The following is a 23,979-nucleotide window of genomic DNA, read 5'->3' on the forward strand; positions in this document are numbered from 1 at the left end:
ACGTCCTCATGTCCTTCCGGTTCCTACTCGAGCAAGGGAGAGAAAGGTTAGCTCTTCCTCGGGGGAGGCTGAGAACCTAGTTATTGGTGAAAGTATGGAGGTTTCCATCAACAAGCACCGGGATAGGTCCCCCAGTAGTCGCTCACCTGATTGCGGGCGACAAAAAAAGATGAAGCACGCTGGCCCCCAACAAAAATCTTAAACCGTCGCATTCACTATATTACAGTGGAATTGTAAAGGTGTCGGGAATAAGTTACAAAATATAGCAATCTTGCTTTCTATACACAGGCCAGACGTTGTTTGTTTTCAGGAGATGCGCCTGGAGGATCACCCTAATCCTCCACAGTTAAAACACTACCATTGGTATAGAAGATATGAAGGTCACGGAGTGGCCATATACACACACAAATCACACCCACAAATGGAAGTGATTCTAAATTCTACTCTGGAAGCTGTCGCGTGCAGAGTAAAATTTAATAACACGTATCTGTCTATTTGCTCTCTGTACTGTCCTCCACATGGCCTCATTGATAGTGATGCTTTATATTAACTATTTGGACATCTGCCTGGGAATAAGTTAGTGTTGGACGATTTTAACGCCCATCACTATCAATGGGGTAGCTTGAGGATTGATGGTCGTGGGGAGCAAGTAGCCGACCTAATACTACAATCCAAACTCTGTCTTCTGAACGATGGTAGAGCGACTCGCGTAGATGATCGTACTGGTAACTTTTCGGCCATTGACTTATCTTTGGCCTCCCCTGGTATACATCAAGATCTCTCATGGGACCCTTATGACGACTCCCTGGGAAGTAATCATTTCCCCATCTGTCTTTCTTATACATGCGACATCATTTCGGATTCTCCACCTCCAAAATTTAACTATAAGAAAGCAGATTGGGGATCCTTCTCAAGGATCGCCAATTTAGATATATCTGGGGAGACCATAGATGTTAATGTCGAATATATAACCCAATTCATATTACACGCAGCTGAGGCTGCTATTCCCAAGACTTCTACAGTTCATGCGAAGCATAGAGCACATTGGTGGACGCTTGATTGCCGACAAGCATTAAGAAAATGCAATAGGAGATATAGGATTTTTGATAGTCAGCCCACTGAGGAAAATTTTATTGCATACAAACAGGCATGGACTGAGGCAAGGAGAATAATAAGAAGGGCCAAACGTGACTCCTGGCGGTCCTATGTGTCCACGGTGACTCGTACAACACCATTAGGTAAAGTCTGGTCCACCATAAGAATATTAAATAATAAAGTCCCATACTTCCCCATTACCACCTTGCAAGTAAATAATAACATCTATAACGAGCCCGTGGACGTTGCTAACATCCTTGCCAGGAGTTTTTCTCATGTAAGTAGCTCAGCCAATTATGACCCGCGTTTCCAACATCATAAACGCATGGCTGAGCTACAGATTATTGACTTTGCCACAGAAGACGTAGACTCCCCATACAACCAAGAGTTTACGCTAGATGAACTGCTCCTTGCCCTTAAATCCTGTAAAGACACCAATCCTGGACCAGACACCATCATGTACGGTATGATCCAGCATCTTAATCAGGACAACCTGATTAAGATGTTAGCATTGTACAATGAGATCTGGGCATCTCGAACGTTCCCAAACTCATGGCACTTTGCGCACGTCATACCGATACCCAAAGAGGCTGGTCATCTTATGAATCCCACTTCATTTCGTCCTATTGTGTTGACTTCTTGTCTATGTAAGGTCATGGAACGAATGGTTAATAATAGGCTTCTTTTTGTTTTAGAGTCGAAGAATTTGTTAAATGATCAACAATGTGGCTTCCGTAAATACAGAATTCACTAGATCATTTAATGAATTTAGAGCATTGTATTTCAGAGAATGAAAGACTGACTAAGAGGGTGTATGTAGGTGAGGTGGAGGGAGGGAGAGGGAGGGGTAGACCGAGGATGAGGTGGAGGGATGGAGTTGAGAGGTATATGAGGGAGGGGGGGGGTGAATTGGGGGGAGGGGAGTCAAATGGTGGGTGACAGAGTGACTTGGAGGCGTTTTGTCTGCGGCCACCCTTTGCGGGATTAGGGCGTCGGGCTATAGATAGATAGATAGATAGTATTTCAGAGGCATTTGCCAATAAAGAATTCATAATAGGGGTGTTCTTGGACATCCATAAAGCCTATGACATGACATGACGACACGGTATACTAATGAAGCTCTATACTTATGGTTTAAGAGGAAATTTGCCTATTTTTATTTCAAATTTCTTAAGGGATAGGACTTTCTCTGTCAAATTGCCCCATAACGTAATATCGGATATATTTATCCAGGAAAATGGGGTGCCACAGGGAAGTGTGCTTAGTCCTACTTTATTTAGTATTATGATCAATGATATTCTGTCATCAGCTCCCATCCCCAGGAATCTTAAATACTTGCTCTATGCTGACGATTGTGCAATATGGCATTCCTCCCGTAGTGCACAATTTTCGGCTGGGCGGTTTCAAGCAGCCCTTGACTCCGTCCACCAATGGGCCTTGCAGTGGGGATTTAAGTTTTCCGTCCGTAAGTGTGCCGCTGTAGTTTTTATGACTCGTAACGTACCTAAGTTGTGCTTAACTTTGGATAATCAGGCGGTACTTTTTCAAAACTCTATAAAGTTTTTGGGAATTCATTTTGATCGTAGAATGAATTTTAAACTTCAGGTTAATACTTTGCTTGCTCGTTGCGATAAACCAGTAAATGTCCTCAAGTACCTAGCGGGTACCACATGGGGTGCCGAGAGAAAATCTTTATTAATGGTGTATAAGTCCCTTATTCGATCGAAGCTGGACTATGGCGCACAGGTGTATGGCTCGGCATCCGATGCCACGCTGAAAGGATTGGATGTGTTACAGAACAAAAGTTTGCGAATGCGTCTTGGAGCTGTCCAGTGTACCCATGTAGCTCGTATGGAAGTGGAGGCGAATGTGCCTCCCCTCCATATTCGCCGTGACCACCTGGCTTGGTCCTATGGCCTCAGAACATATAGGAAAAGTAATATCGGCAATGTGGCCTGTACCTCCCTGTGTCAATACCACCACCTTCTGCGGGGAGTGCGTCGGCCACTTGCCGCTCGCCTCCACTTACTGACTCAGGAGCTTGGTGTGGACCCCAGTGACTGTGACAAGTTGGTGCTTAAAAATATAGCGCCTTGGGAGCCACCCAGCTTTACTGTTGATGTTACATGGCTCCCAGCACTAAAGGCCAAGGTGCCGGAGGTAGAGGTCCACCACTTGTTTCGTAACATCATCATTTGTCACTTGGGGTCCCATCAATTGTACACCGACGGCTCCAAGTCAAGTGAATGTGTGGGTGCAAGTGTGTGGTCGACTGAATGTGCACTTAGGTATCGGTTGCTGACTCATACATCTGTGTTTACCTCTGAACTTTTTGCTATTGACAAAGCCATAGACTATGCTCTCAATTCTAGGCATGACTCATTTGTCATATTTTCAGATTCAAAATCAGCCCTTCAGGCAATTGCATCTTGTACTACGGACTCTCATGAGATCCAGGGCCGCATCATTAATAAGTTGCATTCATGCAACAAGTCATTCACGCTGATCTGGGTGCCTGGTCATTGTCGTATCTATGGCAATGAGCAGGCTGACTTACTTGCAAAGTCGGCTGTAGAGCTCGAGGAGACTTGGGACGTTCCTCGTGTTCTACAGTCGAGTCTCTCTCTCGGAAAGTAATCAATAAATCTTCTGTGGCAAGGTCAGTGGACCAGATTAAATATTCCAACTTGTAGAGCCGCACCTGGGCGACTGGGACACCGCCAGCCGACCCAGTCGCCTTGAAGAAAAAGTACGGACGAGAATACAGCTCAATGCCACCGTTCTAACACACATGAAACCATGTATGGAAAGAGGCTTCCCACCACACTGTGACATCTGTAATCCGGTGTTATCTATCAGTCATATCATCCTGCACTGTCGACGATTTATTCGTGAACGTGCTTCACTTATAAATTACTGCGGCGCAGTAGACGTCCCCTTCACCCTTTCCACCATCCTGAGTGATGGGGACATTGTTATGACTGATAAATTGATGGCTTTCTAGAGAGAGACCGGACTGATCAGAGTGATGTGACTTTTTTACTGTATGGTTATGGTTTTTATCAACTTTAAATATGTATATATTGTACTATTAAATAGAGTTGACAGTTGACGTATTTGAAATAGTTCCTCTTCCCACTGACCTATTTCAAATATTGATGTCCTCTACATTAAATCCCGTTCCTCGACTGACAGTCACCAGCTGATGAGTGCAAGTGTGCAATATGGAAAGGTATTGAGCACTTGCAGTCGAAGGTGGTCTGTTGGGCGAGGTTCTTCACTTTTTGTACATATTATGTAAATACATTATACCATCTTCCTGAAGTTATTAATTAGGGCCGACAGCTGATGTATATGGAAATGTTCCTGACTTGTCTAATTCGCTTTCATATATTGATGTCCCCTTCATTAGGTTGTGCCTTGACTGACAGTCACCAAGTGATGAGTGCAGGTGTGTAATGTAGAGAGGCATTACATATCTGCAGTCGATGGTGTTCTCTTGGTCGAGGTCTTTCTACCATTAGTGTAGGTTTAGTTGTTTGTCTCTTTAGGATTTAGTATAGGTTAGTGATTTGTCAGATAGATGATTAGTTTCAGGTTCTTTAGTTAAGCATTTTTGTTTATAATGTAAGGTCAAAAAATATAAAAATACTAAAAAATAATAAAAATAAAAATACAAAAAAATAATAAAATTAAAATTATTATATATATATATATATATATATATATATATATATATATATATATATATATATATGTACGTGTGATTGAAAGTATGTCTGTATATATGCATGGAAGTGTGTGTGTGTGTGTGTGTGTGTGTATGTATGAATAAATGTTTGTATATGTATGTATATATGGGTATCTGTATATACATATATATATCTGGCCTTAATGACCAGGGGCTTTGCCCCAATGGTCGATAAGCCAAAAAAAAAAATAAATAAATATGCATGGTCGTGGAGAGTGAGGTTGTGTGCTGCTGAGCTCTCCTCTAGCTTCCTAGGGCTGCCTCACCGGCAATTAACTTTTTTTTTTTTCACCCTTCTGGTGTGCGTTAGGCTAGCTAGTTTCTCACTTTCCTCCCCTCCCTGTTAGTTTGGAACAGTAGGTGTCCGTTCCTGTGTACTGAGATTACCTTTGTTTGCTGCCCACGGGGTCCCCCCTACTGATCGCTCTGGGGCGTGAATTAACACGGTCGGGCCTCCCTTGAGTGGTTTGAGAGGCCAATTTCAGCATTAGTTGTTTGGTCCTGGTGTGTTTTGTCCCTTGCTCGTTTTCGTCCTTCTTCCCACTTCCCCCGTTGGGGGGGGTTACTATGTCGGACGCCCCTGCCGCCTCCCCCCCCTTCAGGGGGGGAGGTTGTCCTGACGAACCTAGGACTGTACCACGGACTGACCACCCCCTGACTGAACGGCCCCAGACTCGTACCGATCTGGACCTTAGTGTAAATAATGCACAGTATGTAACGCTCCATGCTCTCGGTTCCACACCCTTGAGCACTATCAATCCTTTCATCATCAAGAAAGTGATTGATTACTGTGCTGTGGTGGTGGAACAGGTGAAAAAACTTGCAAATGGAGACCTCCTCATCAAAACCTTCAACTCCTCCCAGGTAAAAGATTTGATGAAACTACATAAGTTCCATGAATATGATGTCAAGCCGAAGATCCCGCATGCCAAGAATTCCTGCAGAGTTGTTATCACCTGCAGGGATCTCATGGTTATGGAAGAGGACGAGATCATACGGGAATTTGCTCAACAGGACGTAATCAATGCCCAATTTATAACCAGATTTTCTGAAGTCATGAGGACGAAGACTGCCACTATTGTCTTGACTTTTGGAAAAGTTTCACTCCCAGACCATGTCAAAGTTGGATACGAAATTGTTAACGTAAGGCCTTATATCCCTAATCCACTTCGTTGTCTAAGGTGTCAATTGTACGGGCATGGTGATAAGACTTGTCGGGCTTCCCAGTCAGTGTGTGGCACATGTGGAACACAGGGACATGATGCTGAACACTGCACATCGGAGACGGTACGCTGTTTTCACTGCAAAGGCGCACACTCCACTTCCTCTAGAGACTGTCCCAAGTGGAAGGAGGAGAAGGAGGTCTGCATAGTGAAAGCAACTGAGGGCATTTCCTACTACGAAGCTAGGAAAAAGGTGAAGGAGTTGCATGCAACTCCCACGCCGAATAGGTCCTATGCTTCGGCGGTAATGTCCCGTCCCGTGATGTGTTCTGCTGAAACACAGACTGACCCTGAACCTGTTCCTCTTGTCACACACTCTACCTCTTCATCTGAGCCTCCTGTCCAATCCACCTCTCAAACTGACACCCCTGTTGCACCTTGCTACTCTCAGGCTGCTGCTGCTTCTCAGTCAGTAAAGCCTAAACAGAAGTCTGACAACTCTAGTAGGAGTAATATGACCACCCTTACGAAACAGCCACATCCTCATGTCCTTCCTGCTCCTGGTCCAGCGAAGGAGAGAAGAGTTAGCTCTTCCTCGGGGGGCTCTGGGAGCCTAGTTATTGATGAGCAACATATGGAGGTGTCCGTTAGTAAGCACTGGGATAGGTCCCCCGGTAGCCACTCGTCTGGCGGCGGGTGGCATAAAAAAGCTAAGCACACTGGCCCCTGTCGTAAATCTTAAACCGCCACATTCACTGTGTTACAATGGAATTGTAGGACTCTTGGGAATGAAGTCCACAATATAGCAACTTTGCTATCTATACATAGGCCAGACGTTGTTTGTTTACAGGAGACGCGCCTGGTGGATCACCCTGATCCTCTACAGTTCAAACACTACCATTCGTATAGAAGATATGATGGGGAGTTGCCATATACATACTGTACACAAATCACACCCACAAACAGAAGTGGTTCTAAATTCTACTTTGGAAGCTGTCACGTGCAGAGTAAAATTTAATAACACGTATCTGTCTATTTGTTCTATCTACTCTCCTCCCCGTGGTCCCATTGATGGTGATGCTTTCACTTCCCTAACCCATCAACTTCCGGGTCGAAAATTAATTTTAGGCGATTTTAACGCCCATCACTGTCAGTGGGGAAGCTTGAGGAGTGATGGTAGGGGGGAGCAAGTAGCCGACCTAATATTACAGTCAAACCTCTGTCTTCTAAACAATGGTAGAGTGACTCATGTAGATGACCACACTGGCAACATGTCATGTATAGATCTGTCCTTGTCATCTCCCGATATACACACTAACATCTCTTGGGACCCGTATGATGACTCGATGGGTAGCGATCATTTTCCAATCTTTCTTATACACGCGACAATTCTCGGCCTCCTCCACCATCTAAATTTAACTTTAAGAAATCAGATTGGGGGTACTACTCAAGGGTCGCCAATCTAGATATATCGGGAGATAACATTGATGAGAAAGTTGCACACCTACAGACTTCCATTATACACGCAGCTGAGGCTGCTATTCCCAAGACATCTACAGTTCCAAACAAGCGTAGAGTTTCGTGGTGGACACCAGATTGCCGACAAGCACTCGCAAAGCGCAATAGGAGATACAGGATTTTTGAGAAACAGCCAACAGAATCAAACTTTACTGCCTACAAAGCAGCTAAGGCTGAGGCAAGGAGGACCAAAACGGAATAACTGGCGTAGTTTTGTGTCCACGGTGAATTGCTCCACCCCACTAAGTCAGGTCTGGTCCACCATAAATGTACTAAACAGCAAGTACACCCGGTCACCAATAACCACACTTGAGGTGGCCGGGAATGTCATTGATGATCCCGTGGACATTGCCAATACTATTGCCGACCATTTTGCCCAGGTAAGCAGCTCAGCCAACTATGATCCTCACTTTCTCCACCATAAGCGTATGGCTGAGCTGCAAAATTTCGACTTTGCCACTGAAGACGGAGATACCAGCTACAACTCCGAATTTACATTAGATGAACTTCTCCTTGTTCTTAAATCCTGTAAAGGCTCCAGTCCTGGTCCATCCACCATTACGTACAGTATGATTCAGCATCTTACTCAGGCTAACCTGAGTAAGCTGTTAGTGGTGTACAATGAGATTTGGGCGTCTTGCACGTTCCCAAACTCATGGCACTATGCGCACGTCATACCGATACCTTGCCGGGATGGTCGCCTTACGAGTCCCAGTTCGTTTCGCCCTATTGCACTGAATGACTGTCTATGTAAGGTCCTTGAACGTATGGTTAATAAAAGGTTACTTTTTGTTTGAGTTGAAGGGTGTGTTAAATGATCAACAGAGTGGAGTCCGTAAATACAGGTTCACTTTGGATCATTTAGTGCACCTGGAGCATTGCATAGCAGAGGCTTTTGCCAATTACGAATTCATGATAGGAATTTTTCTGGATATTCATAAGGCTTATGATATGACCAGGCGAAACGTAATACTATGTAAACTCTACGTTTATGGTTTAAGAGGTAATTTGCCCATTTTCCTTCAGAACTTCCTTACTGACAGAACGTTTTCTGTCAGGTTACCCTGTAATGTAACTTCGGACATATTTGTCCAAGAGAACAGGGTACCCCAAGGAAGTGTTTTTAGCCCTACTTTGTTCAGCGTTGCCATTAATGACATTCTGTCATCTGCTTCTGTCCCCAGGATGATTAGATACTCACTCTATGCTGATGATTGTGCGGTGTGGCACTCTTCCCGCAATGCACAGTCCTCGGCAGAGCAGATTCAACTGGCACTTGAATCTGTTCAGCATTGGGCCCTGGAGTGGGGATTTAAATTTTCCATCCCTAAGTGTGTCGGTGTTGTTTTTACTCGTAAACTTGATGTACCTCCTTTGCATTTGACTTTAGACAATCACCCAATACCTTTTCAAAATTCAGTAAGATTCCTGGGTCTAGATTTTGACAGTAGGCTCAGTTGGAGAACACATATTAATCATTTGTTTGTTTCTTGTAGTAAAAAAGTAAACGTCCTCAAGTTTCTTTCCGGTAAATTGTGGGGAGCAGACAGAACATCTTTATTGATGGTGTATATGTCACTTATCCGTTCTAAGCTTGACTATGGCTCACAAGTGTATGGGTTGGCATCAGATGCTGTTGTCCGTAGACTTGATGTGCTTCAGAACGTGTGCTTGCATTTATGTCTCGGAGCCCTTCGATGTACTCGTGTGGAGCGGTTGGAAGTGAAGGCAAATGTGCCTCCCCTCTGTTTACAACGTGACCACCTGCTGTTTTCTTACGGTATCACCACCCACCATAAACACTCACTTGGCCTTCCAACTTGTTGGATCCTCCTACAGTGGGAATACCTGCTGTATGCGGCCCTCAAGCCGGTGGCTGTGAGGCTTCATTTCCTCTGTGAGGTGTTAGGGTACGACCTTTCTAATGGAGATCAGGTTTTAACATCAAAAATAGCGCCCTGGGAGTCTTTGGCTGGGGAAAGGCTGGGAGAAGGAGGGAAGTGAGAAGACAGGAAAAAATCAGTAGGATAGAAGTTGTGGAAGCAATGAAGAAAGTTAAATCGGGGAAAGCCCCAGGAATTGATGGAGTGTGTGGTGAAATGCTGAAGCATGGGGGAGAGATAGTAGTAGAATGGATGTGGAAGATGTGCAGATTGGCCTGGGAGGAAGGTAGAGTCCTGGAGGATTGGAAGTCCAGTATAATTATTCCCTTGTACAAAGGAAAATGGGAAAAAGAAGTGTGTGGTAATCATAGGGGCATTTGTCTTCTTAATATAATAGGAAAAGTGTATGGTAGGATACTTATTGACGGAGTTAGAGAAAGAACAGAGAAATTAGTTGGAGAAGAACAGGGAGGCTTTAGGAAGGGAAGAGGTTGTGTAGATCAGATATTCATTCTTAGATCTTTAGTGGAAAAGTTTCTAGGGAAGGGAAAGAAGTTGTATGCGGCTTTCATGGATTTGGAGAAAGCATATGACAGGGTGGATAGACAAGGATTGTGGAAAGTGTTAAGAATATATGGAGTAGATGGGAAGTTGTTGAATGCTGTGAAGAGTATGTACGATGGTGCGAAGGCTGCAGTGCGTGTGGATGGTGAACTAAGTGAATTTTTCTCTTTGAAAGTTGGGTTGAAACAGGGATGTGTCATGTCTCCATGGTTGTTCAATCTGTACATGGATGGGCCTGGTGAGAGAAGATAGTGTTTGGAAACTCCCTGTACTGTTGTTTGCAGATGATACTGTGTTGTTGAGTGAAGACGAAAGGGGAGCTGCAAGGCTTGGTGGATGAGTTCGGGAGAGTGTGTAAGAAACGGAATCTAAAGGTGAATGTAGGGAAGAGTAAAGTGATGGTCTTTGAGAGAGGTGAAGTCAGTGAATGTACAGCAAGGTTGGATGGTGAGGAATTGGAAAATGTGAGTACGTTTAAGTACTTGGGGAGTGTGATGAGTAAGGATGGAGGTTTGGAGGGTGAAGTGCTTGAAAGGGTACAGCAGGGAAGAAAGGTTGCTGGTTCTTTGAAAGCAGTGATAAGAAACAGGGAAGTGAGCATGGAAGTGAAAAAGTTACTACATGACAGTATTGTGATACCAACTCTAACGTACGGAAGTGAAGCTTGGACGTTGTTGGAAGGACACAAGTCAAGAGTGAGAGCAGTGGAAATGAGTTATTTAAGAGGAGCCTGTGGAGTCACATGGAGAGACAGGCTGACGAATGAGGATATAAAGGAGCATTGTGGTGTGGATGTGGATGTGATAGGAAGCATTATGAGGAACACACTGAGGTGGTTTGGTCATGTGGAGAGGATGGAGGGTGAAAGACTGACAAAGAGAGTGTATGTGAGTGAGGTGGAGGGGGGAAGAGGGAGGGGGAGGCCGAGGATGAGATGGAGGGATGGGGTGGAGAGGTATATGAGAGAGGGGGGTGTGAGTTGGGAGCAAGGCAGTGAAATGGCGGGGGACAGAGCGACTTGGAGGCGATTTGTTTGTGGCCAACCCAAACGGGATTGAGGCGTCTGGCAATAGATAGATAGATAGATTTAATACTGACTGGCTCCCCGTCGCAAAGTACAAGGCGCCGAAGGTGGAGGTACGACTGTTGTTCTGGATGATCCTCATTAGACAACTAGCATCATTCCACTTGTACACCGATGGCTCTAAAATGGATGAATGTGTGGGTGCGAGTGTGTGGCCTACGGAGTGCCATATCCGTTTTCACTTGCCCCCCCATACTTCTGTATTCACTGCCGAATTATTTGCCATAGATCAAGCTATAGACTTTGCTTTTCAATCAGATCACGACAGTTTTGTCATTTTTTTGGACTCTAAGTCAGCCCTTCTGGCAATTCATTCATGTAGGACCGATTCACATGAGGTCCTGGTCCACATTATCAATAAGCTGCACACATGTGCTAAATCCTTCTCTCTGATCTGGGTGCCTGGTCATTGCGGTATTTACGGCAATGAGCAGGCTGACGTACTAGCTAAATCGGCTGTAGAACTCGAGAAGACTTGGGACGTTCCTGGTGAGCTACAGTCTAGTCTCTCTTTCGGAAAGAAATCAATTATCTTCTGTGGCAAAGTCAGTGGACTGACCTGGCAATTCCATCTGTCAAAAGGACTATATGTGACTGGTCTAGTTTCTCCCGAGGAAACAGACGGGAGGAGGTCGCTTTAGCCCGCCTCCACATGAATTCCACCCTAATAACACTCGTTACCATATATGGGGGTGAGATTGTTGTGGAGTGGATATGGAAGTTGTGTAGATTGGCGTGGGAAGAGGGAAGGGTTCCAGAGGACTGGAAATCAGGTATAATTGTTCCTTTATACAAAGGAAAAAGGGAGAGAGAAGTATGTGGTAACCATAGGGATATTTGCCTTCTTTGTGTGGCTGTTAAAATATATGGTAGAATACTCATTGATAGGGTTAGGCATATGACATAGGAGCTAGTTGGAGAAGAACAAGGGGGATTTAGGAAGGGAAAAGGGTGTGTAGATCAGATATTTGTTCTAAGATGTTTAGTGGAGAAGTATCTAGAGAAAGGAAGGAAAGTGTATTCTGCCTTCATGGACTTGGAGAAAGCTTATGACAGAACAGATAGGAAAGGTATGTGGAAGGTATTAAGAATATATGGAGTGGAGGGGAAATTGTTGAGTGCTGTGAAGAGTATGTACGAGGGAGCTAGGGCTACGGTGCGAGTGGATGGTGAGCTGAGTGAGTTCTTTGATCTCAATGTGGGACTGAAACAGGGGTGTGTGATGTCTCCATGGCTGTTTAATATATACATGGATGGGGTTGTAAAGGAGGTGCAAGGTAGGGCAGTGGATGTGGGGCTGGCCCTAATGAATGAGGGTGAGATTTGGAAGCTTCCTGCGTTGCTGTTTGCTGATGATACAGTATTGTTGAGTGAAGATGAATGGGAGTTGCAAGGTTTGGTGAATGAATTTGGGACAGTGTGTAGGAGGAGGAATCTGAAAGTTAATGTAAACAAAAGTAAAGTTATGGTGTTTGAGAGGAATGAAGTCACAGAATGTGCAGTGAGGTTGGATGGTGAAGATATGGAGAATGTGAGTGCATTCAAGTACTTGGGTAATGTGATGAATAAGGATGGAACTTTGGGGGATGAAGTGCGTGAAAGGGTACAGCAGGGAGGGAAGGTTGTTGGTACACTGAAAGCAGTGATGAGAAATAGGAAGGTGAGTATGGAAGTTAAGAAGTCACTGCATGATGGTATTGTGATCCCTACCCTGACGTATGGAAGCGAGGCGTGGACCTTGCAAGAGGGGAACAAGTCAAGAGTGAGAGCAGTGGAAATGAGTTACTTGAGAGGAGCATGTGGAGTGACGTGGAGGGACAGGTTGACGAATGAAGAAGTGAAGGAACGTTGTGGGGTAGATGTGGATGTGGTTGAGAAGATTAGGAGAAATACACTGAGGTGGTTTGGACATGTGGAGAGAATGGAGAATGAAAGACTGACTAAGAGGGTGTATGTAGATGAGGTGGAGGAAGGCGAGGGAGGGGTAGACCGAGGATGAGGTGGAGGGATGGAGTTGAGAGGTATATGAGGGAGGGGGGGGAGTTGGGGGGAGGGTAGTCAAATGGTGAGTGACAGAGCGACTTGGAGGCGTTTTGTCTGCGGCCACCCTTTGCGGGATTAGGGCGTCGGGCTATAGATAGATAGACCATATATTAACAGACAATTTCCACCGCGTTGTACCACCTGTGATACTGTGTCATCTATTAGTCATATCCTTTTGTACTGCAGTAGGTATGCTGGGGAACGTACCTCTCTGGCTGCCTACTGTAGCGCAAATGCGCTCCCTTTCACACTTGATTCTGTCTTGGGTGATGGGGACGTTGGTGTGACTAATAAATTGATGACTTTCCTGAAAGAGACCAGATTACTCAGAGAGTTGTGATTTATTTTATGAACTTGGTTGTAGTTTCCTTATTATATATACCGGTATATATATATATATATATATATATATATATATATATATATATATATATATATATATATATATATATATATATATATATATATATATATATATATATATATATATATAATATATATATATATAGGGATATGGTTTTTGTACATATGTAAATGCGTCAATACACTTTTATATATTTGTGAACCACAGGAGGAGGTTACATTTATATAAATGAATATTTTTTTTTTCTTTTGTTCAGGACCAGTAAATTTGTAATTATTCCATTTATTTTTTTATTTCTTTATTATATAAATTTGATAAGTATTTGATTATTTTGTGGTAGTATAGTAATGAGTTTACATGTGATGTATAGATGGAAGTATTTGTCCTGGTACTATCCATGTATACTGATGAATTCTTATTACTTATTATGTTTCATAATCATGAATAATAATTTAATATTGGTATGAAATAGATGCAAATATTTCATTTCATTATTTTGGCTTTCATGATTATCGATTCTTGCTAGCCTAATGCCCCTTCAAGGTGAAGGCCATTAAAAAAATATATATATATATGAGCTTTTGTACAGGGAGGAGGGTTGATTTTACTTGCTTTTATTTAGTTTTATGGTTTAATAAAGTCCTGTTTTTTTCTTTTCATAAAGTCTTACTGACTATATAGGACAATTGCAATACCTGATGATAGCCTGAGGTGGGCCGAAAATTCGAACCATGTTAATTTACATTAATTTTGTTACTGTTTTGGAAGTTGCGATGTCAAAGACCGCCTGCAGATGTCTTACTTGGTATATATATATATATATATATATATATATATATATATATATATATATATATGGATGCATATATATATATATATATATATATATATATATATATATATATATATATATATGGATGTATTTGGATGCATATATATATATATATATATATATATATATATATACACACAAAGTGATTCATGAGTTTTTCCGGAATTTCTGGGTAATGCAAGCTTATGCAATTCTAAGCATATAATACTCTATAAGTATAGGTGTTTAATGTAATAGTTTAAAGTGGGGACATTTTCAAATCTGACTGACAATTGAGCGGGAGGCGGGCGGGCTAGTGGCAACCTTCGCTGTGGTGCCAAGTTACTCAGTTTTCTTTTAAATTTTACTCGTTGGTCTCATTCTGAATTAAACTATTCGTTCATTAATCTTCAGTGCGTGAGTGGACCAGCTGAGTGACGACGAGAGACAGTGGCGATGCACTGAGGTAACTGTACACCTGCCACACCACCCTCACCACTACGCACACTTACCGCAGGGCAATTTTTCTCTGGTTTTGACTTTTTTTTCACACCACCCATGAGGTAAATGTGTAGAAGCGTGGTTTTTTTTTTTTTTTTTTTTTTTTTTTTTTTTTACAGAGGCTTCCCCAGGAGGCCTGATCCTCTTGCCTCTCCATGCTTTCAGCTGTGGCTCCAACTCCAGGAAAACAACCTTTGTCCCACAGATGCTGGTAGACGTGGTAAAACACTTTTGCTTCTGGGCTCCTTCTGTTTGGATATTCCGTTTCTATTCTCTTGCTGATGCTTCAGCGTTGTCATTGCAGAATCCATAGACAAAAATCATATCTGCATACTCCATGTTTGTAGAAGTGAATGGCATTGTTGTGAAATGTAGGTGAAACCATCACCGGAACTAGCTTGCCTTCCACACTCGCCTAGCACTTGGCGGGAACTGTCAGTCTGAGACTCTGAGGCTCTGAGCAGAGCTCTGGGGTACCTCATCTCATATCACTGGCATGCCATGTTTACTCCAAGAGTAGATTTATTTGTCACTTTAAAGTGACATACTTTTCTATGTAGAGCAATTACTTAACTGACGATTAATGAACGAATTATTTAATTCAGAATGAGACCGACGAGTAAAATTTAAAAGAAAATTGAGTAACTTGGCAACTCAGCGAAGGTCGCCACCAGCCCGCCCGCCTCCCACTCACTTGTCAGATTTGAAAATATCCCCACTTTAAACTGTTACATTAAACACCTATACTGATAGAGTATTTTATGCTTAGAATCGCATAAGCTTGCATTTCCCAGAGTTTCCGGAAAAACTCGCGAATCACCCTGTATATTGTATATATATACATATATATATATATATATATATATATATATATATATATATATATATATGTATGTATGTATATACATGTATGTATATATATGTATGTATGTATGTATATGTATATGTATATGTATGTATATGTATATGTATATGTATGTATGTATATATATATGTATGTATGTATGTATATATATGTATGTACAGCCGACAGCAGAAGTTCGTCCCTCTTAGCGTGCGTGATACGAGCCTGTTGATCTGGTAACAATGTATGAGATAGAGTTGACAGGTACGCTTTAAATGGCTAATATTAAAGAAATGTGTTCGGAGATAAGAACACATTCCCTAATGATAATATTAATTTGTAGCAGGTGGGATAATGTTATTGTGAAATGTTTGACACTGGTGTATGAAGATTCTTCGTTACGGACACAGACGCATAGGATTATTTGGACTGGACTGATGTTGCCAGCAAGTATTATATGAAATATTATAGAACGATTGCAGTCCTAAAGGTGAGGTTGCAAGAAAACACTAATTACGATGTCAGTTACACACTAAACAAACACAGAAACTGACAGTTCGTGTTTCGCCAGCATGCGGTTTAGTTTTACAAGTTATCTCACTTCCTAAAATGCCCGCCGTGCCCGCCACAGGACCTCCCACCTCACCACCTCCCACACCACCGCCGAGCCGCCACCCCACCACCACCCCAGGAGGACACACCGGTGAGGTTAGTGACCTCGGGCAAGAGGGTCATCGGGGCATCCCGACCCTGAGCCCCTATTCCCCGCAAGTGCCCCAACCCCAGGCGTTCAGGCAAACTGAACTACTGTGCAGGCGGGGTAGTGACCGTCAGACCAGGGGTGGGACTGAAAAGAGGTCAGTCCCAGGTAACACCGTCTTGACGGTCTTGTTACACCCTCTAGGGCAGGAAGAGGCCCAAGGGCAGGAAGAGGCCCAAGGCTACGGCCATAAGAGAGAAATAGACACAGGCTACGGCCTGACAGAGTGTGTAAAGGGGAAGGTGACCCCAGGCTCCGGCCTTAACACGCTGAGGAGAGAGAGTTGCCTGTGTGCATCCCTCTCCAGTTGTACTTTGGCTACGGCCAGAATACGGTCCAGGGTAGAGAGACCCTGCTACCGTACGTGTAGCGCTACCCAATTACGGAAGCGGCGACTCGGGGCCGGCCTCTCGCCGGAGCAGACGGGTGATCCCGTTTCTCCGTTAGTCGTTTCCCGTACGGGCAGACACTCGGCTCCGGCCGGGGCACGTACCAGGGTGGAGAATTCCCTGACGGTAGGATCTGTCCGTATTGGAGAGAGTGCGGCTCTTGAGCCCCTCACTCCGGCTTGTCTCCTACTGCAGGAGGAACACCACATCGACGGCCTCTTGCCTCGGCGAAAGGGCGACCTCGATCACCCTATAGGTGTCCCTCGCACTCCGGGCAAGTTCACGGCTCCAGCCAAAGTCCATACTAGGGGAAGTAGAGCCCCAACTCAGCCCTATGAACACACTCAGGGAACCACGAAGAGCGTGAGTCTCCCTTTAGCCTCTTTCCCTTCGGGGAGCCCTTCGTCGCCATCCAGGCTTCTTGGCCAAGAGGAGGCGTTAGAGTGGTGGCAAGGCCCGATAGCGGATTTACCGCCCACACCCGGGCGTTCCTTAGCCCTGTCGGAGCCCTACAGGAGATGCTGCCGCAGCCCAGCCCTGACGGCGCCTCTCCCCCTGAGCACCCGCAGTCCCAGGACGCCCAGGCCTTCCACCGCAGTCCCAGGACGCCCAGGCCTTCCACCGCAGTCCACGACGACGGAGACCCAGGCTCCCTCACTCCCCGGAAGCAGAGGAAGCAGGCCCGAATCCTCCGACTGTTCGGCCCTAGCCCCGAGGGCCCCCGATCAGGTCGAGGAACCCAGACCACAGGGCCTCCCTGCACCCCACCAGTGCGGCCCTAAGAAGGAGCCGCCCCTCAGGTCGAGGCCCCAAACAAGGGAGCCTCCCTGACAGTAAGTACCAGTGCCTTAACCACCCAAGAAACAAGGGTAAAACAGTGACAGTGACAGTGACCCCGAATACAGTGACAGTGATCCAATGCACAGTGGCAGTGTCTAATAAAAGATATATTAAACAGTGGTATCATAGAAATTCGTGTGCAAGCGTTAAACACTTCAGTCCCCCTCTATAGGAAGGAAACGGGGAGTTTTCTGTGGAACTAGAGGTAGGTGCGTGAGTGAGCCAAAAGGCGAGTAAAGTGTTCCCCCGCGACTTGGTGACAGTGTCGGATGTCGCCATACGCATCCTACCTCTGTTATAGTAATATCGCCGCCACAGACCCCCGATCACAGTGAACCAAAGTGAGACTCCCCCATTTATTATTATCCACCAGTGACACGATAATTAATCCAAACTGACAACCACAGCGAAGTGATATCTCATCCAAGTAACAGTAAAACATATCCACGACTGCCCTGTGCCATGTATTAATGTATATTGGATCAGGCTATGTAAACGAGTGTAATATTGTATCTCTGTTCTTTTATGTGTCAAATATTGTTGTATGTACACTGTAATGAGTAGAACTTAAGCAATAGATGTCATTCGGTGTACTGTCTCTTTTTATGCCCTGTTCCTTTGTTAGTGCATTTCATCCGGTCTAGTAAAAGGACCCCGTACCAGTGCTCGTGTTTTTACGACGAGAAGTCGCCTTAAAAACACAGCATTACACTTCCTTTTCCGACCTCTCTCCCCACCCGTCTCTTCTCTTCCTAGTCATGCTCTGCCATCATCCACGTTTTATCGTTAATGCTGAATACTGTATGTCTGTAGATAAACTGTGGGAAACAATATAAAAGTGTCAAATGAGCTTCATTTCCTCCTCCATCCCTTGAAATGTTATCCATGACTTGAATATAAATGTTAGTAACATCAATAACTCGTCACTGTGGTGGTTAGGAGACATTACTCGTCACATTATATAACATTTATATAACCATCGTTAATACAGTGCTCCAAATACACTCCCTCTCCACCCCCTCGCAGTCTCCTCCCCTCTCCCTTCCACTGTCTCCATCACTTCTCCCCCCTCCCTTCCCCCCCTCTACCAGTACCCCTTGTTTCTCTCCCTCAACACCCCCAACCCTTCCCAACGATTTCATTTAACTGACTCTGCTTCTGTTTACCTCCCTAACTAGATCGGGTCTTCATAATTTGAATACAGTTATTACCATTTACAGGACTTTGAGTCTTAATTGTAATGACATTATAAACACAATACTCGTGCATGTTATATTGCCAACTGTATTACACACAAGTAACCAAATTACTTACATAACCATATGTCCATCGTAACTATCAGTGTTCAATACCATCCCCCCCTTGTGGATTCCTTCCCTCCTCGCCTCCTTCCCGCTTTCTGTATCCCTCACTCCTCCCTTCACGTTATAACATATGTATCTGTGTCCAAGCTTGTAATATATGTAATCCCTTCCCTCACCCAAAGTATTCCTGCTTCCATAATCCCCCCCACACATTGTGTTCCGCACTAAAGTGAGACCTATGAGATACGTCTACTTATATATAATTTAAAACAATATGCCATCGACATACTTTGATCTGAACTCCCTCAACGCATGATCTTACAAGGTCAGAGAATGCAGTCAGCAAGATTATCCCTATCATTCCATTCCCATAGCTGCATTGCATGGTTAGAACAAAAGGTAACGGCATGGCTGTCCGTCAGCGCCCTGAACATCTGTTCTGCAACTGCCGATATTATCGATACAGGAGTGACAAGGACTCGGATGGATAGGAAGCGAATCTTTACCATAATTAGCCCTTACACCGCGACAATCTCATACTTCCACTTACATCTGCCTGCTGTCCGGGCTCATGACAAGCATATTCCGATAAGGGCTTAATCTACTCATCCAGAGGGGTATAATCCCCCTTCATCGTATATTACGATGATTATGGTAGTCAAATGTATGAGGATACAGCTTTTGTGACTATCATCTATTTTGCTATATTTAATCGTAACTGAAGATCTACAAATTATCACCAAGAATACTGACAGTACTTTTAAGAAAATATTTTCTGGATGCGTGTAGATCATACAACATCTATCTATCTATCTATCTATAGCCCGACGCCATAATCCCGAAAGGGTTGTCGCAGACAAAACGCCTCCAAGTCGCTCTGTCACCCACCATTTGACTCCCCTCCCCCGAACTCAACCCCCCCTCCCACATATATTCCTCTCAACTCCATCCCTCCACCTCATCCTCGGTCTACCCCTCCCTCTCCCTCCCTCCACCTCACCTACATACACCCTCTTAGTCAGTCTTTCATTCTCCATTCTCTCCACATGTCCAAACCACCTCAGTCATACAACATACGCAATGATTATTTTTCATTTTATACTTTCTTTGGTGAAAAGAAGGACGCTTGTGCTTCATATTTTATGTATGTTGGGATTTATAAAATAAGTGTAAGCAAGATATTAATGGCTAGAGGAGGAGAAATAAAATGTAATTAAACTGAGGCACTGACTGCCGTCCTTTGAACAGTTAATGCCTCTTGACCGCCATTGTCACGGTCATTATAATATTACACATTATTAAAGGATACTATACAAAAACATGACCCAAACATCGTTATGTTGTTCGATTCCCGAGACAAAAATAAAAAAGGGAGAGAAAAAGACATTTGAAATGACAAGGGAGAGAAGTTGTGCAGGGTCAATACAATAACACGGTGGGGAGGGATTCGGAGTGTTGCAGGCTAGAAAGAAAGGTTACTGGGAATGGGGGCGGAGGGAGGGGAGAGAAGTGATGGAAACAGTGGAAGGGGGAGGGCAGGAGACGGCGAGGGGGTGGAGAGGGAGTGTATTTTGGGCACTGTAAGAACGATAGTTAGGAAGTGTTACATAAATGATGACGAGAAATGTCTCCTAACCACCACAGTGACTATTTATTCATGTTACTAACTTTTATATTCAAGTCATTGATAACACTTCAAGCGATGGAGGAAAAGAAGCTCATTGACACTTTTATATTATTTTCCACAGTTTACCTACAGACATACGATTTTCAACATTAACGATAAAACGTGGATGATGGCAGAGCATGACTTGGAAGAGGAGAGACGGGTGGGGAGAGAGGTCGGAAAGGGAAGTGACTTAACTTAAAAAACAAAATCGCATACTGGCGAAACACGAACTGGCAGTTTCTGTGTTTGTTTAGTGTGTAACTGACATCGTAATTAGTGTTTTCTTGCAACCTCACCTTTAGGACTGCAATCGTTCTATAATATTTCATATAATACTTGCTGGCAACATCAGTCCACTCCAAGTAATCCTAGGCGTCTGTGTCCGTAACGAAGAATCTTCATACACCAATGTCAAACATTTCACAATAACTTTATTATCCCACCTGCTGCAAATTAATATTATCATTAAAGAGTGTGTTCTTATTATCTCCGAACACATTTCTTTAATATTAGCCATTTAAAGCGTACTTGTCAACTCTATCTCATACAGTGTTACCAGATCAACAGGCTCGTATCACGCACGCTAAGAGGGACGAACTTCTGCTGTCGGCTGTACCTGTATGTATGTATATGTATGTATGTATATATGTATATATATGTATGTATGTATGTATATATATGTATGTACAGCCGACAGCAGAAGTCCCTCTTAGCGTGCGTGATACGAGCCTGTTGATCTGGTAACACTGTATGAGATAGAGTTGACAGGTACGCTTTAAATGGCTAATATTAAAGAAATGTGTTCGGAGATAAGAACACATTCCCTAATGATAATATTAATTTGTAGCAGGTGGGATAATGTTATTGTGAAATGTTTGACACTGGGGTATGAAGATTCTTCGTTACGGACACAGACGCCTAGGATTACTTGGACTGGACTGATGTTGCCAGCAAGTATTATATGAAATATAGAACGATTGCAGTCTTAAAGGTGAGGTTGCAAGAAAACACTAATTACGATGTCAGTTACACACTAAACAAACACAGAAACTGCCAGTTCGTGTTTCGCCAGTATGCGATTTTGTTTTTTAAGTTAAGTCACTTCCCTTTCCGACCTCTCTCCCCACCCGTCTCTCCTCTTCCAAGTCATGCTCTGCCATCATCCACGTTTTATCGTTAATGTTGAAAATCGTATGTCTGTAGGTAAACTGTGGGAAATAATATAAAAGTGCCAATGAGCTTCTTTTCCTCCATCACTTGAAGTGTTATCAATGACTTGAATATAAATGTTAGTAACATGAATAAATAGTCACTGTGGTGGTTAGGAGACATTTCTCGTCATCATTTATGTAACACTTCCTAACTATCGTTCTTACAGTGCCCAAAATACACTCCCTCTCCACCCCCTCGCCGTCTCCTGCCCTCCCCTTTCCACTGTTTCCATCACTTCTCTCCCCTCCCTCCGCCCCCATTCCCAGTAACCTTTGTTTCTAGCCTGCAACACTCCGAATCCCTCCCCACCGTGTTATTGTATTGACCCTGCCCAACTTCTCTCCCTTGTCATTTCAAATGTCTTTTTCTCTCCCTTTTTCATTTTTGTCTCGGGAATCGAACAACATAACGATGTTTGGGTCATGTTTTTGTATAGTATCCTTTAATAATGTGTAATATTATAATGACCGTGACAATGGCGGTCAAGAGGCATTAACTGTTCAAAGGACGGCAGTCAGTGCCTCAGTTTAATTATCATTTTATTTCTCCTCCTCTAGCCATTAATATCTTGCTTACACTTATTTTATAAATCCCAACATACATAAAATATGAAGCACAAGCGTCCTTCTTTTCACCAAAGAAAGTATAAAATGAAAAATAATCATTGCGTATGTTGTATGACTGAGGTGGTTTGGACATGTGAAGAGAATGGAGAATGAAAGACTGACTAAGAGGGTGTATGTAGGTGAGGTGGAGGGAGGGAGAGGGAGGGGTAGACCGAGGATGAGGTGGAGGGATGGAGTTGAGAGGAATATATGGGGGAGGGGGGGTTGAGTTCGGGGGAGGGGAGTCAAATGGTGGGTGACAGAGCGACTTGGAGGCGTTTTGTCTGCAACAACCCTTTCGGGATTAGGGCGTCGGGCTATAGATATAGATTGATGTTGTATGATCTACACGCATCCAGAAAATATTTTCTTAAAAGTACTGTCAGTATTCTTGGTGATAATTTGTAGATCTTCAGTTACGATTAAATATAGCAAAATAGATGATAGTCACAAAAGCTGTATCCTCATACATTTGGCTACCATAATCATCGTAACAGACGATGAAGGGGGATTATACCCCTCTGGATGAGTAGATTAAGCCCTTATCGGAATATGCTTGTCATGGGCCCGGACAGCAGGCAGATGTATATGGAAGTATGAGATTGTTGCGGTGTAAGGGTTTATTATGGTAAAGGTTCGCTTCCTATCCATCCGAGTCCTTGTCACTCCTGTATCGATAATATTGGCAGTTGCAGAACAGATGTTCAGGGCGCTGACGGACAGCCATGCCATTTCCTTTTGTTCTAACCATGCAATGCAGCTATGGGAATGGATGATAGGGATAATCTTGCTGACTGCATTCTCTGACCTTGTAAGATCATGCGTTGAGGGAGTTCGGATCAAAGTATGTCGATGGCATTTTGTTTTAACCCGCGGCGTCCCGGGGACGTACTTCCACGTCCTCATGTTTTGTCACAGCTAATCCCGGGGACGTACTTCAACGTCCTGCAATTGCAAGGTTCATAATTTCCACAATTTTCAAAATTCGCGCGAGATTTTCGTTTCGCCCGGGTACCCAAGCCTCCCCTACATGCCGCCAGGCGGGCAGCGTCCTAGACCCCGCGTGACCCGCGCTCGCCCTTGTCTCAGTCACTCACCTGCTAGCAGTGACCCAGGTCAGACATGGCACAGAAAGGTCTCTCAGACGAGGAAATCGCATCCGTCCTGGAAGCCTTCACTGGAGACAGTGATTCTCCACTCGATGATGATGTGGTGGATCGCGATTACGTCCAGCCAGAGGAAAAAATAAGTAGCAGTGATGAGGAGGTCCCTTCGCCGTGAAAAACGCGGTATGTGACATACCGTAAGGCAAGGGAAGGCCAGCCTGCTCCCCAACCACGTGCACAACTATCTCTCCATGCCGAATCTGATGAGGACGAGGATGAGGACGATGAGGATGACGGAGGCCTAGGACGTGATATCGCCGCGTGGTTGGGAAAAGAGAAAATATCACCACGAGGATCAGAAGGTGGGGCGAGACGACACATAAGGTATGGTCAAAGTACTTTGTCTGGGGAAGTGGCAAGTGGTGTGGTGGGATTGCTGGGAGAAAGGGAAAGTGTTGTGGCGGCAGCGCGGG

The 23,979-nt window shown here is 44.1% G+C and overlaps 1 protein-coding gene across 1 annotated transcript in view; it reads right to left on the minus strand.

The window, feature by feature from the left end:
• The window catches only part of LOC145409300 (methyl farnesoate epoxidase-like), a 528,900-nt gene that overhangs the window by 353,054 nt on the left and 151,867 nt on the right, over nt 1-23,979 (minus strand). Inside the window, exon 6 of the mRNA XM_080279777.1 lies at nt 6,790-6,823. Coding sequence (XP_080135903.1) covers nt 6,790-6,823 — 34 coding nt within the window. The remainder of the gene's footprint in view (nt 1-6,789; nt 6,824-23,979) is intronic.

This window comes from Coenobita brevimanus, chromosome 80 (assembly GCF_032717465.1).
Source record: "Coenobita brevimanus isolate Jiangsu-jjx chromosome 80, ASM3271746v2, whole genome shotgun sequence".
In the NCBI taxonomy this organism is placed as follows: domain Eukaryota; kingdom Metazoa; phylum Arthropoda; class Malacostraca; order Decapoda; family Coenobitidae; genus Coenobita; species Coenobita brevimanus.